Genomic DNA, 23,006 nt, shown 5'->3' with positions numbered 1-23,006 from the left:
TTTATCAAATCAGTTCTATAAACATTTGTGTGATTTATTTAAAAGTTATTTTACTCGGTTCGGTAAATTGTTATGTTATAAATTTGCACTAGCACTTTGAGTGAGACGGAATTTCCCAGAATGGCACAGCGATTGTCTAATTACCAACCTTGGCAGCCAGCGTCTCTCCCCTCGTTGGAAGGCATACACCAAGCCATGCTGGTCAGTATCTACCCCAGCTACTTGTCCCATACGAATACTCTCTCTGGGCCACCATTCCTCAGCATCCAACCCATTGGCGCTGTATGGACTTTCGGCTGGAGCTGGGTAGGCCCTTGCGAACCTGTAGTCGGCCTGGTATGCCTAAAAGTAAGTCAATACAGTGATATTATTTACTGAAAATACAAGCATTCAAATTGTCCGTGTTTGCTGCGGTAGTCATAATGTAGTAAAAATCCGGAGAATCGTGTTTTAACTAAAGAAAATAATTGTGTATCTGATGGCAACTTGATTGGTTGATTCTCTTAAAGGAAATGTGTTTGGTAACGTTACAATTTGTTGTAATAAATACTTAATGGGTTGGGGTGGTTCTGAAAAAAACCGTTGGTTTCAACTCGACTGATCGAAAACCAGTATGCTCTGAACGTATTTCCACCATGCAAAGTTTAAAATCATACTTAATAAATATTATTTGACAGTATAAACCATTTTGCGAATTATTTCATTTCGAAGTATAAATGTGGCTGTGGAAAACGATTTTTTTTTAGCCACCAAAGTTTGAATTTGAGAAATGTTCCTGAGAGAAAAGTTTCTCTGAGTATGTATTCCAATAACGAACTATTCTTCATGTGTTGACTAAACCGCTCCGGATTGTTGACGATGGCTCAAAAACGGTAACACCTTTTGCAATTAAATTTACACAAGTTAGTTTGATTGTATGCATAATACATCTTATAAAGCGCTGGTATCTTGAAAAAATATATTGACTGCGCTATATCACCAAGGGAAAATTAATGGTAGGCTTGACTGAAGAGGTAAGTATGCAGGTTGGATTTCAATGAAGAAATGTCAGGTTGTGATCTAAGGGTGAGAGGCAAGCCATTCTACAGGCGAGGGCTGCAACCGAGAAACTTCTATCCCCGTAAGCTTTCGGAAAGTAAAGGTTTATGGTCCTTTTAAAGGCATGAGATATACAACCACAACATTGGAGCAACTGATAGGCAACGGGAACATTATATCTCTCCACATGGTTGAACTCATTTGAATTTTCATAGGAATCATTGCTGGTATTACCTCCTGTGGAATGATGACGTTCTGAGGTTCGTCTTCAGCTGGTCTTTCCTCAACAATGAACGAAGAGGCTGGAGATTCCGAAGCACGTTCGTTACTAGCGCTGCCATCACAAGGCTCAAAACCCGGCTGGCTCTGGTAGTATGCAATCATTTTCTGAACAGTTTCATCCGAGCTGAAGAAAAATAAAGGTGATAAAGAAACAAATCAACAAATGTCATTGTGGTATTAAAGGCAATGGACTCTACTGGTAAATACTCAAAATAATGATTAGCATAAAACCTTACTATGTATCGAGCAATGGGGAGAGGTTGATCGTATAAAACATTGTGAAAAACGGCTCCCTCTGAAGTAATGTGAATTTTGAGAAAGAAGTAATTTTCTACGAATTTGATTTCGAGACCTTAGATTTAGAATTTTTGGTCTCGAAATCAAGCATCTGAAAGCACACAACTTCGTGTGACATGGGAGTTTTTCCCCATTATTATCTCGCAACTTCGACGACCAATTGAGCTCAAATTTTCACAGGTTATTTTATGCATATGTTGAGATACACCATGTGAGAAGACTGGTCTTTGACAACAATGTCCAGTACCTTTAACACCAAACAGGCTTGCAATGATATGATAATAATAATACTAGTGGCTTCTTTTACAGCGTTTAACATTCAGTATTTCCCTGCAAGGTATGTCACGTTGGCAAAAGCTGCCAATCAAACCAGGAACACCGGGGCGAACATCTTCTCTTTTCGATATTAAGTTCACTGTGCTATTTTACGTGCGTTACACAACACACGGGACCACAGGCTTAACGTCTAATCCGAAGGACGAGGCATCATGGTAAATTTTTGTTTTGCTTAAGGACACATGTGTCACGACTTTGACTCGAACCCACACTCTGCTCATCAGAATCACAAAGATTTAGTTTAAAATAACTTATTTCAAAAACTTACTGTACATGAGACTCCGGAAGAACTTTAAGTGTAAGTCCAGCCGATACTGAAGCACCTTTAGAGGGACAATTAACAAGTGCTATTATAGAAGTACAAGTGGTGCTTTATTGGTCATTTGTTATGTCCACCCACACGGTGACACATTTGCTTCCCAGAGTGTTCCCAGAGGCAGAGATGTATCCACCCACACCTATAGAGAAACTAATCGTATAATGCGACTTGTTAATCTAAAATGGATGAAAGAACTGCCGGGAAAACAAACACAGCTTCTTCACCTAAATCTGTCTAGAATGACGTCTGCATTGGCAGGTATTTGGAGTAATTTCCTCTCGGGCTCATGTCTACTGATTGTATACCCAATCTTAATCCCAACTAAGATTAACCTTCAAGACACCCTTTGTGTCAATCAGAAAAAAACTCCCAAAATGAAAGCTACCAAAGACAGCTACGACATGGGGATGATTCCCGGTGAATTTAAAGCATAGGAGTATTGCCGGTCTCCTCAGCACACAAACAAACGGAAAGTTGAGGAATGGAATATAGGCAAATTGGGAAATGTTTATTTCTCTGCATATTATACCACGAGAAGTTCTTTATTCTGCAGTCAATGACAACTTAAGTGTATTCCACATGTGCGTTGGCGTAGTAAGCAAACGCACAAGTAGTTTGTACTAATGACACTATGATAAATTGGAATAGCCCCTCCCCGATGTTGTTTCATCTTTGGTATGTTTTCCATCGAGTTATATGTTTTACACAAACTGTTTACCGGCACATAATGTTACACAAGCTGTATGGTTTAATAACAAATTGCGACGAAACCAAAACGAAAAGTGAGTAGTTGGGTACCTTTCGTATGCTGCACCTCTAAGAAAAGCTCGTGAATAAGGAAAGGTCCACCCACTGTGACAACCTCTCCCCTGGTGAGGTAGACTGGGCACCCATCACGCTCCCACTCGTAAATTGGAACCGACGGACCAATACATTGATCTGTACACATACTTGAACGAGAAAGGGAGAAGATACACAATATTAACCATAATTGCTTCTCTCCGTCTCGGAATACATTCAAACCGGTGTGGCAGGAGATTCTGTCCCCCGGAGATTTTCTGTGTCCCCCTATATAGCGAACTGTGTACAAACTTCTTCTGATAGCGCCCTCTTTTGCAACATCCTCCTCCAGCTCATGTTAATTTCCCATATATAGTGGACAGTGTCACCGGTGGACAGAATTCACTGGGACACCGGCATCGGTGGCCATTAAAGTCAAATGATGAAAAGGGAGTTGTGTAGAAAACACGCCGTGCCAGCTGTGTTGGTAACGCTTTGTAGTCTTTGGCAGCGATTCACAATTAATGGAACATACACTCCAGCCAATCATGTACGGCCATAGTGGTCACATTTGAACTGGTAAACTCTAGGCTAATATGGTTCAAATGATCGGGATGGATATAGGGGAAAATGGGCCACTCCCTACCCCACGAAGTATCATTGATATAACCCATGGTATGCGTTTCAAAACGCCCCCTCCAAACCAAACTCCTGCGGCTCGGCTTTAAGTGCCTGTGCCTGTTTCAACCCAATGACAGAGGAGTGATAGTGAAGCGCCCCAAAACCAGATCGCTCCGGGCAGATTGGGCACGTTAGTCATGGGAGGAAGGAACAGATCGATTTGAATATTCCTTCGGCCAGATAGACAACTGGTAGAAGGAGCTGCGACAACTAATCAGTGTTAGGTAATTGATATAGGTAATTGATATACATTTGTGATGGCTGCAACTCCATGCTGAACATGAACATTTATAGAAAGCCCGGTGGAAGCCGTTTCAATATTGAATGGTTAATAATCTATCATTGAACGGGACAACTAATGCTTTTTCAGTTATCACCAACTTCTCCTCTGAAACCAAGTTCTGATGTGAGATCATCTTACTTGCTGGTTTGTCCCGGTGTTCCTTGAGAGACCTGCGGACATCCATACAGAACCATCTTCACTACATCGTTATCGCGTGATTCAGGTGCGAAACCAACTGGATACGAAAACATAAAGTCATGTCAAATTATAAACACTTCGATTGTAAGACAAAGCAATTAAACACTAACAAATTGGGATAGAGGCCAAGGAAAATAAATAAAACACATTGTCTCACCCGCTCCCTACCTTAAAGGGAAGGTACACTGTTTGTAATTACTTAAAACAAAAATTTACTTAAAAACTGACTTGGTAACGAGCATTGGGGAGCTGTTGGTAGTATAACACATTGTGGTAAACGACTCCCTCTGAAGTGACGTAGTTTTTGAGAAAGAAGTAATTTCTCACTAAAATAAAAAAACAAAACTTCTAGCTAGAAGTCTTTAATATTCCTATCTGATTCGTCCAACAAGGGTGTTTTTTGTTTCATCATTTTTTCGCAACTCTGATGACATATTGAGCTCAAATTTTCACAGGCTTATTATTTTATGCCTATGATGGGATACACTAAGTGAGGACACTTGTCTTTGACAGTTACCAAACCGTGTACCTTCCCTTGAATAAAAATGTTTGGTACGTAAATGTATTTTAGATTCCGTTCTATTCAACATAGTAAACATGCGTTCAGAAAATGCTGACGTGACATGACTGCTAGAATTGAGCATGGGGCAACCATGGGTTGAAGGAACCTCCATGGATCTGGAGGAATGAACCTCCATGATTGAACGGTTGCAAATTGTTTGTTGCGAATTTGTGACGTCAAAATTCGTATCACATTCGCATCAGCAGGATCAACCGTGCTTCCGGCGTAAAATTTAATATCAATTACTACCAAACGAGAGATGAAAAGTAAACTGCATCTTTTTTGATGTGGGTGTCTTGAGGGCCGTTTGTCAGCCCCTTTGGCATTTTGTACTCCACTATAGTAATGCAGAATATTAATAGAGGAAACTAAACGAGTCATGGCGGTGTCAAACTATAATGCTAACATCTATGATTGATGTTGATTACAGACAATACCAAGATTGTGCTGGAGATTGAGAAGGTTTAAGTTGATAATAACCAATCATTTCGTTAATACAAGGATCTTCTTTAAGACGGCAACATCCTCTCTGTTGTATTCTATACTTATACGACTACTTCTACTAAAAGGTCAATTTAACAAACAATACCCAAAATAGTATCAACCAATTGTTGATGGTATATGCAATTTAGCCACCGGTACACATTAAACTATACACTTGTGACATATTGTGATTTATTACAAAGTAATTTCAGAGTTGTTTTTACGGGATTTATGTTGATATTTTGTTCATCAGCCGATTATCTATATATATATATTGTTTTATGAAAACATCCCTTCGTTCTTCGCGAACTTATTGTTTGTCTTACATTCTTCTTGTTCAGATTTAATACCTCAAAGGCTTACACCGGCTTTATAGCTTGATCAACGGGGACCGTTTCCAATAGTAGGCCCAGATCACTCGGTAAAACTGGAATACTTTAACCTGTCTGATATTTTCAGTCGCAATAGACCTTATGCGTTGACGTCATTTAGCCGACATCTTTGAGGTCAAACGGTGACGAAACAATCGAAACGCACATAGATTGGCCAATGAACACCCTCCTTTTGACCTCAAGGTAATAAAGAGCGCCGTACTGAAATAACGTCATGTGCATAAGGTCTATTGCGGACTTCCTGTTGGAATAATCGTAAATCTTACAAAACAACCAACATTTTAAAACTTCATATTTTTTGTTCTCCCTCAAAAGCCAGCATTTTCGAAAGAAAATCGGTATGTACGTTATTTGTTACCGTTGAAAACGATAACTTTAACGAAAGTGATGCGGGAAAATATCGACAGAACGAGGCATCCTTGGTTCACCTTGTGTGCAAAACCAATGGGAAAGTCCATTTAAGTCCAAACAATTGAAGAACGAAGAGATTTCGCGAGCTATTGACAACACAACAAAAGGGACAATAGGTCCACGATTGTTATCACGAAATGAAGGCAACCAACGATGCCCATTTACTCACCTTCAAAATTGCGAGACCAGTGATGATTTTGCTTATAATAAGAATACTTTAATTGGTAGAGTAAAAAATGGTTTTGGTTTGCACAAAGATTTTACGCTGCTATAAGTGCATTATTAGTCCTTCTTTCAGGCGGAAAATTAACTCTGACTTTAAGTACGTAAACTGCGTCAACCATGTGATAGTGTCAAACAGCTGTTTTTTTCGTAACCAGTTTCTTGAATGTGATGGTCTCCATACTCTCGGCCGGCTACTCAGATTGTCCTGACAATTATTTGGTTTCGTACTTTTTTCCCAATATATTCTGGGGTCGTCCGAGAGTGCCAGTGTTATCCTGCTTACGTGTCTATGTCCCTTTCACTGTACATTTGATGTACTTATATAATTTTATCTTCTCCGTTTTTGAAGGTTTCGAGGAAATAAATAAATACATTTCTTAGGTCAAAGAGATGAACAAAAGGATGTTCCATGAATGGATGTTGTTCAGGGCCGTTGAGTTTATTTCCACTCAACCAGTTTGCTTAAACAATAGTACGGTACTTCAAATAAACTATATTGATTAAGAGGAGGGAGTCACATTAAAGTAAGCTTGTTGATAGGAGACAACCAATATTAAGTGTAACTTGACTTGTGTGAGTTAATTGTGTTAGTAACATATTATTTATAATCCATAGTTGTTAATAAATCTTTTTAATAAGGTTGAGAGTGGATTGTGTTATTGCGCATTTTTAATCAAATGTTTTAATTTACATCCGATCGGCCGCAGTATTCGGATATTGACGCTAATTTACATAATTCTTGGCGGGAAATTGACCCGACTGGCCTACGCTTTGTGTGACGCCAGAGCGTACCGTGACTAACTGAATGTTATTGGTTAATTTATTAACGGAAGATCCGGAATGAACGGACGCCTGTCATATTTTATTACAATGAAAGCTGCAATTAGTAGCAGTCATGACCTTCATACAATGAAAACTGCAGTAAAAAGCAGTCATGGCCTTACCTATGTGAACTTCACCATCGTCATCGGAAAGGTGTTTTCTTAAACAATAAAACTCGGTCCCCTCGCCATCACTCTAAAGAAATGGAGAAAAGAAAAGAATTGTCAAATCATTGTCTGGCATCGAAATAAGGCTTGAAATTTAACAATTTTGCCTCAAACAGTTTTTGGGTAGAGATAAGAATACGCATGGTTCCAAATGGACGTGTGGTTAGTGAACCGTTGGCATTTTGTGTTTGCCGTTAAACAAACGTGACGGGTTTGATGGAATGCTGGTTTTAGTTTTGTACAACAAGATGGGATCAGGTGAATCAAATAGGCCTGCATGTAGATCGTTGTGTATCTCTCAGTCATGGATGGTTGACTTAAAGTAGGAATATTATGTTTTTAAAGAATCAACCACCAATGAATAAATGAATGAATGAATGAATGTTCATTGTTTGAATCCAACATCCACTAAAGGTCATGATCATCCTATGACTTAATCTAAACTGCTTACAGCAAAATGTCACTAAACAGATCAATATTACAAAAGAACAGAATTATGATCCAAGTCTCGCACCTAATGTTGCTCAAAACGGCGAACCATGATCTTGTCTCCCACATTCTGTTTTATAACAGCGACTCCTGACCCAGCACCACTATAACCATGATCCCATTCTGCTTAACAGCGAACCATGATCCCATTCTGCTCAAAACAGCGAACCATGATCCCATTCTGCTTAACAGCGAACCATGGTCCCATTCTGCTTATAACAGCAAACCATGATCCCATTCTGCTTCACAGCGAACAATGATCACATTCTGCTTAACAGCGAACCATGATCCCATTCTGCTCAAAACAGCGAACCATGATCCCATTCTGCTTAACAGCGAACCATGGTCCCATTCTGCTTATAACAGCAAACCATGATCCCATTCTGCTTCACAGCGAACAATGATCACATTCTGCTTAACAGCGAACCATGATCCCATTCTGCTCATAACAGCGAACCATGATCCCATTCTGCTTATAACAGCAAACTATGATCCCATTCTGCTTACAAATGCGAACCATGGTCCCATTCTGCTTATAACAGCAAACCATGATCCCATTCTGCTTCACAGCGAACAATGATCACATTCTGCTTAACAGCGAACCATGATCCCATTCTGCTTATAACAGCGAACCATGATCCCATTCTGCTTATAACAGCGAACCATGATCCCATTCTGCTTATAACAGCGAACCATGATCCCATTCTGCTTATAACAGCAAACCATGATCCCATTCTGTTTCGTCGTAATGAGGTCTAGCGAACAAAACCTCTGCTTATAGGAACACGTTGCCTTGGATCGGTCGAGTTGGTCTATTAAAAGCGTTTGAAACCGTTTGTTTTAAAATGCATATGATTAGAAAGATGTTTTAAAAGTAGAATATAATGATCCACACAAGTATCACTCAAAGTTGCGTGGTTTTCCGTTTACCTCGTCGACTAACACGGTCGGCCATTTATGGGTTGACCCCCATAAATGGCCGACCGTGTTAGTCGACGAGGTAAAAAGAAAACCACGCAATTTCGAGGTATATTTGTGTAGATCATTGTATTCTACTTTTACAACATCTTTCTAACAATATGCATTTTATAACAAACGGTTAGAGAACGCTTTTCAAAGACTCGACCGATCCAAGGCAACGTGTTCCTATAATCCTGAAGAGAGAGATACTGCATCCATACTGAAATGATTTTCACCGGTTATTTGCAACCACCATGCCATGCTGTTTAATGGCTAGCGCATGGTGAATATTAAAAGCTTGAGAAGGTCTCGTCACCACGATGGCAACTCTATGCTCATGTGCGTGCATGCATTGGAAACACTTTGAATTCATAGCAAACAAAAGAAAGACAAGTATTGTGACTTATTGATTAGGAATTAAGCTATGACTTAAGTGAAGTGATATGCAACATTCTCATGGTATGCTTACATTTCAAACATGCAACAAAAACTAATTTTTATCTGCTTATATTATTTGAATAATATTTTTCATTTAATTATTTTATGTTCTTTTAAAGCCATTATACACTTTCGGTAAACAGTATTGTCCAAGTACCACACTTCGTGTATCACAACTTATATATAAAACAACAAACCTGTGAAAATTTAGGCTCAATCGGTCATCGGAGTCGGGAGAAAATAACGGGAAACCCACTCTTGTTTCCGCGCGTTTCGCCGTGTCATGACATGTGTTTAAAATAAATCCGTAAATTGTTTTACCGTTTTCTCAAAAAGTAAAGCATTTCATGGACTAATATTTCAAGAGAAGTCTTTCACCATTACCTTCTGTAAACCCTGTAAATTTTTTGTAAATATGTGAACTTTTGTTTTTTCTGTACCGAAAGGGTCCAATGGCTTTAACAGAAAATGTGAGAGTTTGATGATGGCATTACCCCATCTAAAATATTATTGCCTTTTCAGAAACATGAAATATAACGCAATCAGACGAATTGCATCATCTCCTAAGTCATTCCCGAATTTATTAAATAATGATTTTCAGATAAAATATAATTCAGTGAATTGTCAAAGGTTTCACTAGAAAACGGGTGGTGTATAAATAGCGATATAAACTGACTGTTTCCCTAAACATCCTTGCTTAATATCAGTGATCGGGAAAATGCATTTGCCTTTTGAACTGACTTCAAAAATAGATATTCCATTTATTGTTCTGCTTCTTTAAATAGACGAACATCTACCGTTCCGAGAAACAAATGAAAGCATCTTTGCCGCGTAATGGCATAAAATGCGCGAAGAAACGAAATGAAATAAAGTCCCAATACAACAGAGCCATCACATTAAGCTTGTGCGTGGGTGGGGGGGGGGGGGGGGGGGGGGGGGGTTGCAAGGTTACAAACCGAGAAAAACGCCCCCGCATATTGGCCGACTGAAGATGCGGTCTTCAAATAACGTTTTTGCTTTACTTCGATCGATCCCCGCCGTGTGTTTGTCTACAGTTCGCTCAGGAGCTGCTCTACCCCATTATTCGTAACCTGCGTCTTGGGCGGACGCAATGCAGCTGGTGTTTGGTTCCATTTTGTAGCCCATCATCCTTCGACTGTCACATTGTTTATGTCACGAAATACAGATTTGTACGTGTTGTTCTAAAATACGGGTTTTCTTATGGTCCATTTCATTTACGTTACGATTAGATACAGTCACAATGAAACAGTCATAATTAGAAACGCTTCTCATATAACGTTAGATTTTATGAAAGAAAGGCAAGCATAACATAAAATACACCCACATACTTTTGCTGTCACAAAACGCAGTTATTAAGTACGTCGTGATTCTTTCTAAGTACAGTAATATGGTTGCTATGGTTGCACATTGTTTGGGATAGGCCCAATGAACATTATTGGAACACCTGACAGAGGTAACAACCACATCGTAACATGGACCCTTTTCGAAACCCCGGCTTCAGCTTTGGATTCGGTTGGAAGTAATTAGTTCTCTCGTCTGAAACCCCGGGCGCGTGTACTCTAAGCACGCGCAATTATTAAAACAACCACACGGGGCCAAGCTAGCCTTAGCCGAGTCCAAAGCCAAATCGAGTCGTTTCGAAAAGGGCCTTAGATTGTTGTATTGGACAACTCTATTCATGGTCTTGTTGAATATTCCGTGTGCATTGCTGCATTTTCCCTACATTAAAGGAAGCCACCAAAACCACCCCGTGTGGTTTGAAGTTACTGTTCACACAACGGCTTTTGTATCCGTGGTGGAAATTGAAAAAATGACTTTGAAATGTCGATAAATAAGCGTGGAATACCGTTAATCACTTGTTTTAATTTTCAAGGGGGATTCAAGTATGGTAGCAGGTGGAAATACAAGTTTATGTTTTGTGATTTTCTTCGGATTCTTGTGCCTGTTTATGGGAACACATTCAGCGGGAGGGGAGGGGGGGGGGGTCCGAAAGTGCACCATGAAGCTGACGCCATATGTTCCAGATCCAGGCCGCAGGCCCGCATATAGCTAGGACGGTCGCTTTGGACATGCGTGGACCGTATAAGAGTTTGGTCGGCTCTAGAGCAATACATGACTATTTTGTTTGTTACCATTAATGGGATGTTACTAAATTTAAATGCATTTTTGTAATTTTGACAAAAAAGTGCCAACCCGTTTATCATATTCTGACACAATTGGAACTCACGAACATGAAAACACATTCAACTCAGTCAATAAAGACATATTACACGTAGCGGTCTTGATCTAGTTCAAAAGGTTTGTATGCGTTTGGTGGTCACTCTTAAATACACTGGACACTATTGGTAATTGTCAAAGACCGGTCTTCTCACTTCGTGTATGACAACATATGCATACAATAACAATCCTGTGAAAATTTGAGCTCAATTCGTCGTCGAAGTTGCGAGATAATAATGAAAGAAAAACGCCCTCGTCAAACGAAGTTGTGTGCTTTCAGATGCTTGATTTCGACACCTCAACATCTATTTCTGAGGTACCAAAATCAAATTTGTGGAAAATTTGTAGCTGTTTCTCACAATGTTTTACACCGTCAACCGCTCCCCATTACTCGTTACCAATAAGTTTTGATGCTTATATAGAATTATTTTGAGTAGTTACCAAAAGTGTCCACTGTCTTTAAAAGACCAGAAGCAGTTTTCGTTAAAAGCTTTTTGAGAATATTTCATTTCGAAGAAGGGTGGTTATGTACACAATGTTTTTCATGCGAAGAAATTTGAACCTATCGTTGCTGTCATTAATCTTTTTAAGATTGTGTATTCATGTTTATTCTTCCTGCATAGACATAACATTCGCTCCGGATTCTTATAGGCGATATCTCGAGAAACGCAACCACCTTTTGAAATGAAATATTCACATGTTTTATAGGATTAAATCAAATGGATCTTTTTCAAAAACCCCAAATATACTTTGCTTTTAATATAACTCTATTGTCATTGTTTCCATAAATGAATCCAGACAGAAGCTGGGAATGATGTTAGTAAAGCGGAAGCACCGTAATGCTACTAGACCACCAGAAATAAAGCTGTTTGATTGGCCCCATTACACCAACACACAGACACACCGTTTATCTTTATATTGATCAAGGCTCGTCACAATCAACCCAACAAATCATTCAATATTGTAATGTGGATATTTTGTTTAGACAGGTGATTGGGTAAGAAATTGATTGCGCCTTGTTTCTGACCTCCATAAACTATAAACTATCTCAGTTGAGAAACGTTGCAAACAAGAAGCGCGTACCGTAAACATTGGTTTCATCTTTATGCATACCGAAGTCTCTTGATAATTCGCCAATTCCCTTCGTCGGTGATTCCCGATCCCTGGTGGTATACAGGTTGCGTCACAACAACTTGACACATAACACCGGCCTTTACACCAACCCTATTATTTGGAGAAGCAATGTTGTAGTCATCGCTGTTGTTGTTTTTGTCAATCTCTCTCTACCTCCGACCACTTTGACACGTTGTGTCCAAGACCTGTCTTATTTCCCTCTTTCCAATCGCTCCACGATCACCACTTGACATTTTAAAGCGTTTCCGCAGGATATAGACACACACCATGTGAAAACAGTGACTCGTCGATCGGTTTAAAAAAACCGACAAATACCCACAGATAATAAGTGACCCGCGGAAAACTTTTCACCAATGAATTCCCACGCCTGGTTTCATTATCCATTGATGGTAATGCAGCATTGCCAGCAGGCTTTACGTGGAACACGATGTGTTACGTGGGTGTCAAACAATCTAAGTGTAAATAGACAACGTCCAAACTTTCTAAACGGCTCATCCAAATGTTATCAGAGGAATCGAATCCAAAGTGTAAACGTTTTAGATTCATTTAACCATTGTTTAGAAAAGCTGACGTTTTAAATATATGCCTACACTTGTAAACTTCTTACTGTGATGGGCCGTTTTGTAGGTGAACAGTGCAAACTTTCAAGTTGTGTGATAGCTAGTTGTGAGTTGGAATATTGGCGTTCCAGTAAATCCCTTTCTTCATTTTCAACCCGTATAGAGGAACAACACAAAAAACACCGTATGAAATTACATCAAATTCTTAAAATGTGATTTTCTCAAAATATGTTGTTGTTCCCAGTTAGCTCTGGGAACCTGGTTTTCTCACACATTAGTATAAACTTTACCCAGTTCAATCCGGAACATTATTTCCCTTGAAATTTTCAAAACAGAACTGAATACACTGCTATTTACACAAGCACACCGTTTCAATATTTCATAAAGGAACGTTACAGAATTTGTAAGAAACAAAAATCGTGAAGATCACAGATTAACATAAAACTTACACGGTTTAATGATGAGTATAGTAGAAAACATGCCATGAAATATTACTGTCTGAAATGTCATATTATGTGTTGAGAAATGAATGAGCGTTTTATTCCTTTTTTTTTGTGCATCGTTGCCATGAAAAAAAGTGTTATCGGTTTTCACTGTTTTCTCGTGACCCAGATGGCCGACAGATCTCAAACTTCTACTGGTTTGTCAGTTTATGTGTATGGTGGATTATATAAAGTTCTAACACTGTTTGGTTGGCAAAACCAATTAGTAATGTTCCTTAACACTCAGTTTTCGCCATGTTTAATCGTTCATATTATTTCCAACTTGCTGTAGCGCCATAAGTAATGTATTTCAGAATGTGCAATTATAAACAAATTTTTTTCCCGTCTTACTTTATTATGTTGTTTTATATTATTATGTCAAATTCGAAATGATCCTGTGATGGAACAGTAAGACTTTTAGGTATAGCTAGTCTTTGGAGAACACGCTGTGCTACTTGGATGCTTTTAACAAGGCCTTTTCAAAGCATGCAAGCTTTCCGTGATACTTCCCTTTGATGTCTATACCAATTTGATACCTTAGTAATGTCATCAGCATGTTGGGTGTAGACCCAGGATCAAGTCTAACGGATAAGCTAATCTGCCTAGTATCGAATGTCGTTCTTGTGGCGTGATTGGACAACTGTCCCTTCGACTGCTGCCAGTCAGCCACGCCCCTAGCCCCTCACTCTCGTGACTACTGAGTTACAATTACACGTGGAAATCGACATACAAAATATGCCCTAAAAATGCAAATTTTGTACATAATTTTCAAAGGTAATTCCAGTAATTCTGCCGTGATGTTCGCCGGCAGTTGGCTGTCAAATTGTACCCTAACAAATTAAATTTGTGTTTAAACAATCGCACAACATCGGTAAACAATATTGTCCAAAGTCCAACACCACTTCATGTATCACAACTTACATATAAAATAAAAAACCTGTGAAAATTTAGGTTCAATCGATCATCGGAGTCGGGAGAAAATAACGGGAAAACCCACCCTTGTTTCCGCACGGTTCGCCGTGTCATGACATGTGTTTACAATAAATCCGTAATTCTCGATATCGAGAACTGATATTGTTTTAATGTTTTCTCAAAAAGTAAAGCATTTCATGGAATAATATTTCAAGGGAAGTCTTTCACCATTACCTTCTGTAAACCCTGTAAGTTATTTGTAAATCTGTGAACTTTTAATTTTTGTTCTGTTCAGAAAGTGTCCAATGGCTAGAAAGTTAGGTAACAATCTTGACCATCATAACTCGGTTAACATTAAACATCAGCATTGCTTGAAACAGATATACAAACAACAATTCCATAATGCATATATTTAGATGGACCTTATTTGAAACTGATCTCATTTATGAAGTTGTTGATTTTTAGTAATCGTTCTTGGTACAGATTGACCTTTTAAAATTCCAACTTTTTAAAATTGTAATTTATACAGTTAACACAGGCATATAAGCCTGCAGAAATGCAAACGATTTTATCAGTTGCCATTTATAGGCGTACTGCAAGATATAATCGATTAAGTATTAAACTTTCTAAACATTTATTCGGGGATATAGATTGTTAAAGACCCAATAAAACCTCATTCATCTTCAGAGACCAGATAGATGTTATCATGTTCCTTACTTACGTCATACAGATTCAACGTTGGTTACTAGCTCCAATGACCAAGTAATGTCGGCAATTGCAAAGATCATTTTGTAAACATTTATACAAAAACCTACAAGGAAGTTTTGTATTGCGTTACCCAAGTTAATGTTTAATATGCACCACTAAAAAAACATGCCTTTCTCATAATGACCTATCTGTCATGGACTAATGTAAGCAATATGGGCACGCATTACAAGGTGTTAACACCATGTAAACCAATAACTAAGGAGATGTAAATTGTTCAGCTATGTAGACATAACTGTCTCTTGTGTAAAACTAACGTCCCGTAATGAATACATACGTCATAAGAATCGTGTAAGTTCACAACATGTCTGTTCCTTGTTAATCCAGTCGTGCACGGAACATGCATTTTTAAAAACCAACTTTCACCATGTAGATCCTGCGTATGTAAATAAAGTCAACAACATTGTTTTAGGTCGCTTGCATTAGAACAACGTAATTAAAATAGCAAGCGTCTGCCTGTATTGCTATGTACGTCATACTCATTGTTAATTGATAAAGCAACAGTCGCTATATCAGGAAAACATCTTGGTATACTTTAGATCAAAACAAGATTATGGAGCAACTCAGCATGCATGAAGCATAGAGCATGGAGCAAGGAGAGGCACGTGCGAATTGGCTGTAATTTTCAGAGTTACAACAAACTCACGATTGGAAATGTTGATAAAACTCCTATACCCAATAATAATGTAACGGTGTTTGTTTTGACTTGAGTTCTTATAATTAAATTGAGATTGACTTCATGGTTTGATTTTATAGTTTTGAAAGTTTGAGCGGGACGGGAAGCAGAATTTTCCTTTGCCTCACTGCATATGAGTGGGCACGAAGGACACCCATCACCCACTAGGTTTCTGGCAAATTTGAAAAAAACGAAAATAAAAATGACAAAAATACATTTCGTTTATTTGAAAATTATATTATTGCGGTGGCCCATATATTTATCCGAAATATATAACTAAACGTTCTGGAGTCGATTTCACAAAGAGTTAGGACTAGTCCTCACTTAGGACTAGTCCTAGAAGACTAAAAATGTAATGCTAGTCCTAAGTTAGGACGAGTAACTCGTCCTAATGCGAGATTAGACTAGTAAGTCTTAACTCTTTGTAAAATCCACCCCTGGCCTTCTCTTGACACAGTTCGGTCAGTGTCCCGAACTGAAGAACATATGCATATAGCCTGTCCTATCCGTCCACATTACAGCATGTTTGGAACTAATCCATTTCACGTGTGGGTGTAAGAAAAGACTATTTTTTAAATGAGCAAATTCTTCTCTGCAAATTTGAATTTTTATTCGGAAGAAATAATCATGAAAAGGCTTTTTCATACACATCGTATTGTCATCTTTACACATTTTTATTCTAAAATTTCCCTTTTATTTATTAGAGTTAAATGTATTGTGTCTTAGATATTGCCAGAATATAATTTCGGTTGTCGAGACGCATAAAAAGGTCTGCGATTCCATCTGCAGTACACTGTCTATATTGAAGGATGCTGACCTACATTGCAATGTGCAGAGAAGTGTTTGCCCTTAGGAAAAAGTGTGGTCGATATGAGATTTCAAATGAGGTTTTAAAAAGCAAGCGAGTCGACCTTTCAGGATACAGACTCTCTGAGAGAAAGGTCACTACACTGAGTGACGTAGTATTCACTCTATTTCTTAGTGGTAAATATTTTATAAGGCTTCTTTGGCAATGGGTCATAAAAATAATTATCAAAATAGATTGGTTTTGATAAGGGCAAGGTTGCACGTCTTGATTGGAATTAAGTGCAATGTGGAATGTTCAAGGGCGCACTTCCCAAAGGGGATGTTGGTGGGGGTGTGTGTGTGTGTGGGGAGGGGGGGGGGGGGTGGGGAGTCAAAATATACTCAAAAGGTATTTTCAGTCTGACCAAGAGTCTGAGCACTACTCCAACCTATGTCCTTAATCAATTAGTGTTAATGATTGCTCCTTTTTGTTGTTTTTATTTTTTAGATCTTCAAGTATTTTTAATGGCGATTTAGGCTTTAAAGGCAGTGGACACTATTGGTAAATACACAAAATAATTATCATCATAAAACCTTTCTTGAGTACGAGTAATGGGGAGAGGTTGATAGTATAAAACATTGTGAGAAACAGCTCCCTCTGAAGTGACGTAGTTTTCGCGAAATCAGTAATTTTCCACGAATTTGAGACCTCAAGTTTAGAACTTATGGTCTCGAAATCAAGCATCAGAAAGCACACAAATTCGTGTGACGGAGGGTGTTTTTTCTTTCATTATTATCTCGCAAGTTTGATGAGGTTTGTTATTTTATGCATATGTTGAGATACACCAACTGTGAAGACTAGTCTTTGACAATTTCCAATAGTGTCCACTGTCTTTAAACATTGTTGTATACAAATTGGTAAATTACAGACTTAGCAAAAAGGTTTATGTATCTAAATGTATCATTGACACTTAAAATGCTGTTGGTTTGAGCATTTCTAGATGGAAATGACCAACAACTCCCCTCATGGGTTTTAAATGAACAATATTAAAAAGTTAATTATAAATATACAAACATACATTTTTTAACTGACTTTCCTTGAAATCATGAACTGCTAAGGTTTGACCATGAAATACAGAACGCTATGGGAGACGCAAACATGTTTACTTGCATGTTACTTCACACATTTGGAACTGAATTAAGTATTCCTGAGATTGCTAATTTATCTGAAAGTCAACACTAATTAGATGATCTAACTAACATCCGTCCCCGAAGAAAGTTCATATTTAAAACTAGACACAATTTCCTTAATCATTCTACCGTAGGCAAGTTTTTAAACACATTTATGAAAACAAATGTATATGATGTGTTAATCTTGAATTTGTGTTTTGAACAATGACAAAAAATCAATTAAAAATCTTATTGACAATATCAGCGTCTTTGTATTGATATTAATATCCCTGTTTTAATTTAACTATTTTGTTTTGCAGTAGAACAGGTATTTGGGTAGTTGCCAATATTTGTACATGAATTTATAATTGAGTATGTTTAGTGAAGATTAAATCGGCACCCAAGAGTTCTATGTCAGAGGAATACATCTGTAACTTTAATTTTGTGCTTATTGCTTAAGATATTATTGCTAAAAATCAAGCCATGTCTTCAAGCTTCGCCAATACCGCCATTTGGCGCACTCCTATAATTATACCAAACCACAGCCATTGTGTACATAGTGCTTTATAAATATATACATCCGAAGGCTACAAATTAAATTTTCCGCGCACACAAAGATCCATTGCTATAGCCTACGAATCGCAAATATCAAACCTACGAGACTTCTAATTTGCTATCAACATACGTCATTCCACATTACTCATTCCTTTGCTTATCTATTTGGGCAGGCTTAAAATCTCTTGCAAACATTTGTTTTAAATTTTTCAAGGACTATGTACAAATGCATTGCTTTTTGTTTTTGCTGCGCTTGAATTTCCACCATATATTACAGTTTTTTAAATTATTATTGTTAAAAAGGTTGATATAGCGCAATTCCAAAATAGACCAATGCGCTTAACAATAAAAATTGAAATCAAATACATTAGAAAGCAAAAATCACACACTCAAAAAGCACATTAAAACATAATGTACTTCTCATTATGTTTCGTTGTGTAATGCGGTACTTTTCTATCCAAAATGGTCAATAATGAGTTAAACTGAACTTCATTATGATGTTTTTTTGTAGATGCAAACATGACTTTCCGTCTCGTATGATCTCGTTTATTTATTTATTAGATTATTTAATTGATTTCATCGCAAATTCTTCAAAGTTATTAAATTTGTATTCCTATTTTCAGTGGTTTTTTATTCAAGTCTTTACCTACTTATGATAACTTTAAGGCAAAGCCGATGAAAAGAGGAAGAGCTATAAATACTGTTCCGTTATCGTCCGAAGTAGACTTTTGTAGCATTATATTGATCCAATTTTAAATATTAAACGTAAATACAGACGATAATAAACTGGTCATAGTGCGAGACCTTCATCCGTAACATAATTTGAGTAAGTGATATCTTCAACTGAAGTTGGCGTAAGTAAGAAACCTAAGAGAAATCTATCCTGTGAGATTTTCCAAAATAGCCGACGGCATAAAAACGATTGTGAACATTTCATTATTAGTACATAAAGTCACCTTGATGTTTGATTTATTTAAATGATATTGTTGATGTATATAAATCATAGTATAAGCACACTACATAACCAACCTGAGACATTTTCGTATAAATCGTTTTTTAAGTAAAACTCCGAAAGCGTGTATCGGGGCTTACTTTGGTTGCGGCAACCTGGGTACTTTTTGTAGGACACAATACACAATGTCCACATTTTTACATTAAACTTACACGGTCTAAAGATAATGATAGTAGAAAGCTTCCCTTAGGGAAGGTACACGTTTGGTAATTACTCAAAACAAATATTATTTTAAAAACTGACTTGGTAACAAGCATTAGAGAGCTGTTGATAGTATAAAACACTGTGAGAAACGGCTACTTTTGAAGTAACGTAGTTTTTGAGACAGAGGTAATTTCTCACTAAAATAATAAACAACTTCTAGCTAAAGGTTTTTGATTCCTATCATAAGGCACACAAATTCGTCTAACAAGAGTGTTTTTTCTTTCATCATTTTCTCGCAACTTCGATGACCAATTGAGCCCAAATTTTCACTGCCTTTTACTTTATGCTTATGATGGGATACAACAAGTGAGGACACTGGTCTTTGACAATTACCAAACGTGTACAGTGCCTTTAAAATGTTACTTGCTGAGGTGCTGCAAATTAGTACGAAAGTAATTTTCGTCCGAGACAAAGATTAACTTCTTCATTCACAGTGACTAGGGATTCATGTCATGGCCAAATACTTGTTCTCCAAAAGGTTTTAAAACCCTTAAAACACATGTGTTGCATAAAGTCTTCCATTGTATTTCTTCTACTAGATAGTTCCCGCGTATTATGAGTTATTTACAAATTTTTGCAACCGTCATACGTGTTTTATGTATAGTCTCAAGAGAGCGAGCACAACAACGATTACGGTTTTAAAGATGTTTCGTGTAAAATAACTACCGCATAAGTGGTCCAAGCTGAGAGTTTATCGTCCAATCAGACAATCATGTATACGTCTTTCAGTTTTGATACCTTTATGGAGCCATATTGTTATCTTGTTCCCCGTGTTCATTACGAGCAGGGACAATGTACTTCACATGCCCCTCAAAACGAGCTCTGACTATTTTGCTCTTCCTTTCTCAGTTTGGATGGTGGTTGCATTTATTTATCGTATGGAAGAAAAGTGAATTGTCTGCACACTGATGCAGTTCTGATTTGCCATCTCCTTTATAATAATCCTTCTTGTACTTCATGTGACACTACAACTTCGTAACACGTGTTGTGCATTCAGGTAAATGGGGATTCGATGTGACAATTTGTTATCTATTTATTAAATGTTATTTCAAATCTACGGACAATATATTGACCAGGAGGAGCCCCTGGTCATAAAGTCGAAATAAATAAGAGTACTAAAAAAAAAAATAATTATTCTTTGTATACATAATTTTTATTATTCAAAATATTTCTTACAAAATAAATTCTCTTGAGGTCTTAATAACTCCACATCGCTGTATTGAAAACTGAGTACCGACGAAAACCCCAATTGTATACGCGAAGATTACGACAGATGACATTATTTAAACATATCAAATACTAAAATATTTTATGTGTTTAAATAATGTCATTTGTTGTATAATTCGAGAGACGTTACAAGACGACATTTTTACACACATGATTAAAATTATCTTATTTAAGTGAGATGAAGTTGAACGTGACGTTGAAACGTTCATCACCTCTTTGATACATTTTGATAATGTTTTGCCTAATTTTCACAAAAGGCAGCACACCGGTTTTCATTTGGAATATATGTGTTGATGTACTTTTGCGTTTCTTCGAGTTTATGTGATTATGTCATACTTGGGTTTCTATTCATTTTGTTATTAACTACATGTAACTCATTGTAATTGCCATGTAAGAACAGTATTTATTATGACCTTTTGTTGATATGGATTCATTGATGCATTTTGTTGTTGTTTACTATTGTTGTTGAGATGAACAGTGTTGTGTAACTCCGATCGAGAGAAAACAAAATTATTGAAAAACTTAAAAATACAAGTAAACAAATCATAACATATTATAAATCTCTGAAAGTCAACCAGAATGATTGCAACAACAAGTTATCCTTATCAACATGCTACCGTTTTTCAGATTGAATACGCACCTGTTTCGTTGATGGGTGTTCGATCTCAAGATTCATGGTTATGATGCCCATATCTTTCTCATCAAATGTGCCCTTGTTTCGGTTCCTTTCTTTGGTCGCCTCCTTCCATCTTGATATCAAACTTTTGGGCAAGCCAGTTGCCTCCGAGGAGTGTAGAGACACGAGGAGGAATACAGCTGTGGACATGACAAGAGTAAGGCACGCATTGTTGAAAGCTAAGGGAGAATGTTTCGCCATGATGGTTGACAGGATCCTCAATTGTCGAGAAAACAAAACAACAAAACAGTACTAACTGCCCGTTGAGATGCGGTGAGGAAACACCAGTTTGCTAGTGATCTGTGTGTTTACACCGTTCCAGGACCATAAAGGGACAAACTAGGTTGCTTCTTCAAGAAGAATTCACAGAGATTCCGGTGTCCGGAGCTCAAGTAGAAACAACGAAAGATCGATGCCAATCACGAATCGAAACCGCAGCTAGCATGCTACTGTCAAGTAAGACCGGTGTTTATATAGTGCTGAAATTTGGCCGAAATACACGTGAACTTGGTCCCTTTACCCTCTAGAGAGAAAACAAGAGATATTCTAAAGAAACACCACCAGAGATCTTGAACGGATCAAGCCACAGTCTGCCAGCACTTGTCTATGTCATCAACGTCGCGCAGCCATGATTTTGTCAACGCGGATCGCTCGTCGATGGTTTTTCGGCCTCTCCGTCTTGACGTACATGAATTATGCATAACGGGTCATACACATGTATTTAGTTTACATCACACGTAGTGTACACCAGCATTAGGAGGCAAGGGAAGGTGAATTACAATTGCTTAGCGGCCAAGTGTCGTCATAGCGATCACCTAGCAACGCAGTTATTGCAGAAAAATCCATTTTCCGTACGGGTATCACAAACGTTGTTTGTTGTCAACGGTTGGGCGATTTCTTCAGCAGGGAATAGAGGGGGGGGGGGTAGGGAAGACTTATACGAAAGAAACCTCGAGTAGATTATGTTTGATTAGAGAAACAATTCCGTCGCCTGGATGGTGACGTCTAGCGGACAGTCATTATGCCCGTAATCGCCCCGCTTCCGATTAAATTGTTATTAATTAGCCCCCTACGAAATGTCACATCCATCCCGTGTTCCCAAAGCAATAGCTTAAAAACCGCTTTGCCAAAATGGAATTTTCCGAAGCGTCTTTGCGGATGTGAGAGCCGGGGCTCATTAACTTCACCCTCTGGGGAAATCAGCCCCACATTAATTGATCTCAAATGCGCATGCGTGGATCCATTGATAAATCTCTTCAGGAGAGAACCTTCTCTCACTGTGTGTTTTAGGCGATGTATTTTTTGTTGTGATGATTTTAATTCAGGGAGAATTGCGTGTTCAGACTGATAATCGATGATTAGAGGGGACGGTACGACTCCAGACCCTGTGGACAGGTAGCATATACGTCTATTTAGCGACCATATGTTGACCTTTTAAAACCTAAG

The 23,006-nt window shown here is 38.0% G+C and overlaps 1 protein-coding gene across 1 annotated transcript in view; it reads right to left on the bottom strand.

Moving 5' to 3' along the window:
- The window catches only part of LOC117295428, a 30,322-nt gene extending 8,078 nt beyond the window's left edge, over positions 1–22,244 (bottom strand). Inside the window, exons 1-7 of the mRNA XM_033778081.1 lie at positions 21,525–22,244; positions 7,232–7,304; positions 4,155–4,251; positions 3,071–3,222; positions 2,222–2,276; positions 1,273–1,444; positions 149–342 (exon numbers count right to left, since the gene is read on the bottom strand). Of these exons, the coding sequence (XP_033633972.1) occupies positions 149–342; positions 1,273–1,444; positions 2,222–2,276; positions 3,071–3,222; positions 4,155–4,251; positions 7,232–7,304; positions 21,525–21,761 (980 nt within the window). The 5' untranslated portion in view covers positions 21,762–22,244. The remainder of the gene's footprint in view (positions 1–148; positions 343–1,272; positions 1,445–2,221; positions 2,277–3,070; positions 3,223–4,154; positions 4,252–7,231; positions 7,305–21,524) is intronic.
- Between the last annotated feature and the right edge of the window lie 762 nt (positions 22,245–23,006).

This window comes from Asterias rubens, chromosome 10, assembly GCF_902459465.1.
Source record: "Asterias rubens chromosome 10, eAstRub1.3, whole genome shotgun sequence".
NCBI classification, from domain to species: domain Eukaryota; kingdom Metazoa; phylum Echinodermata; class Asteroidea; order Forcipulatida; family Asteriidae; genus Asterias; species Asterias rubens.
Note: the sequence above shows the minus strand (reverse complement) of the source record. Positions and strands in the feature narration are given on the sequence as shown.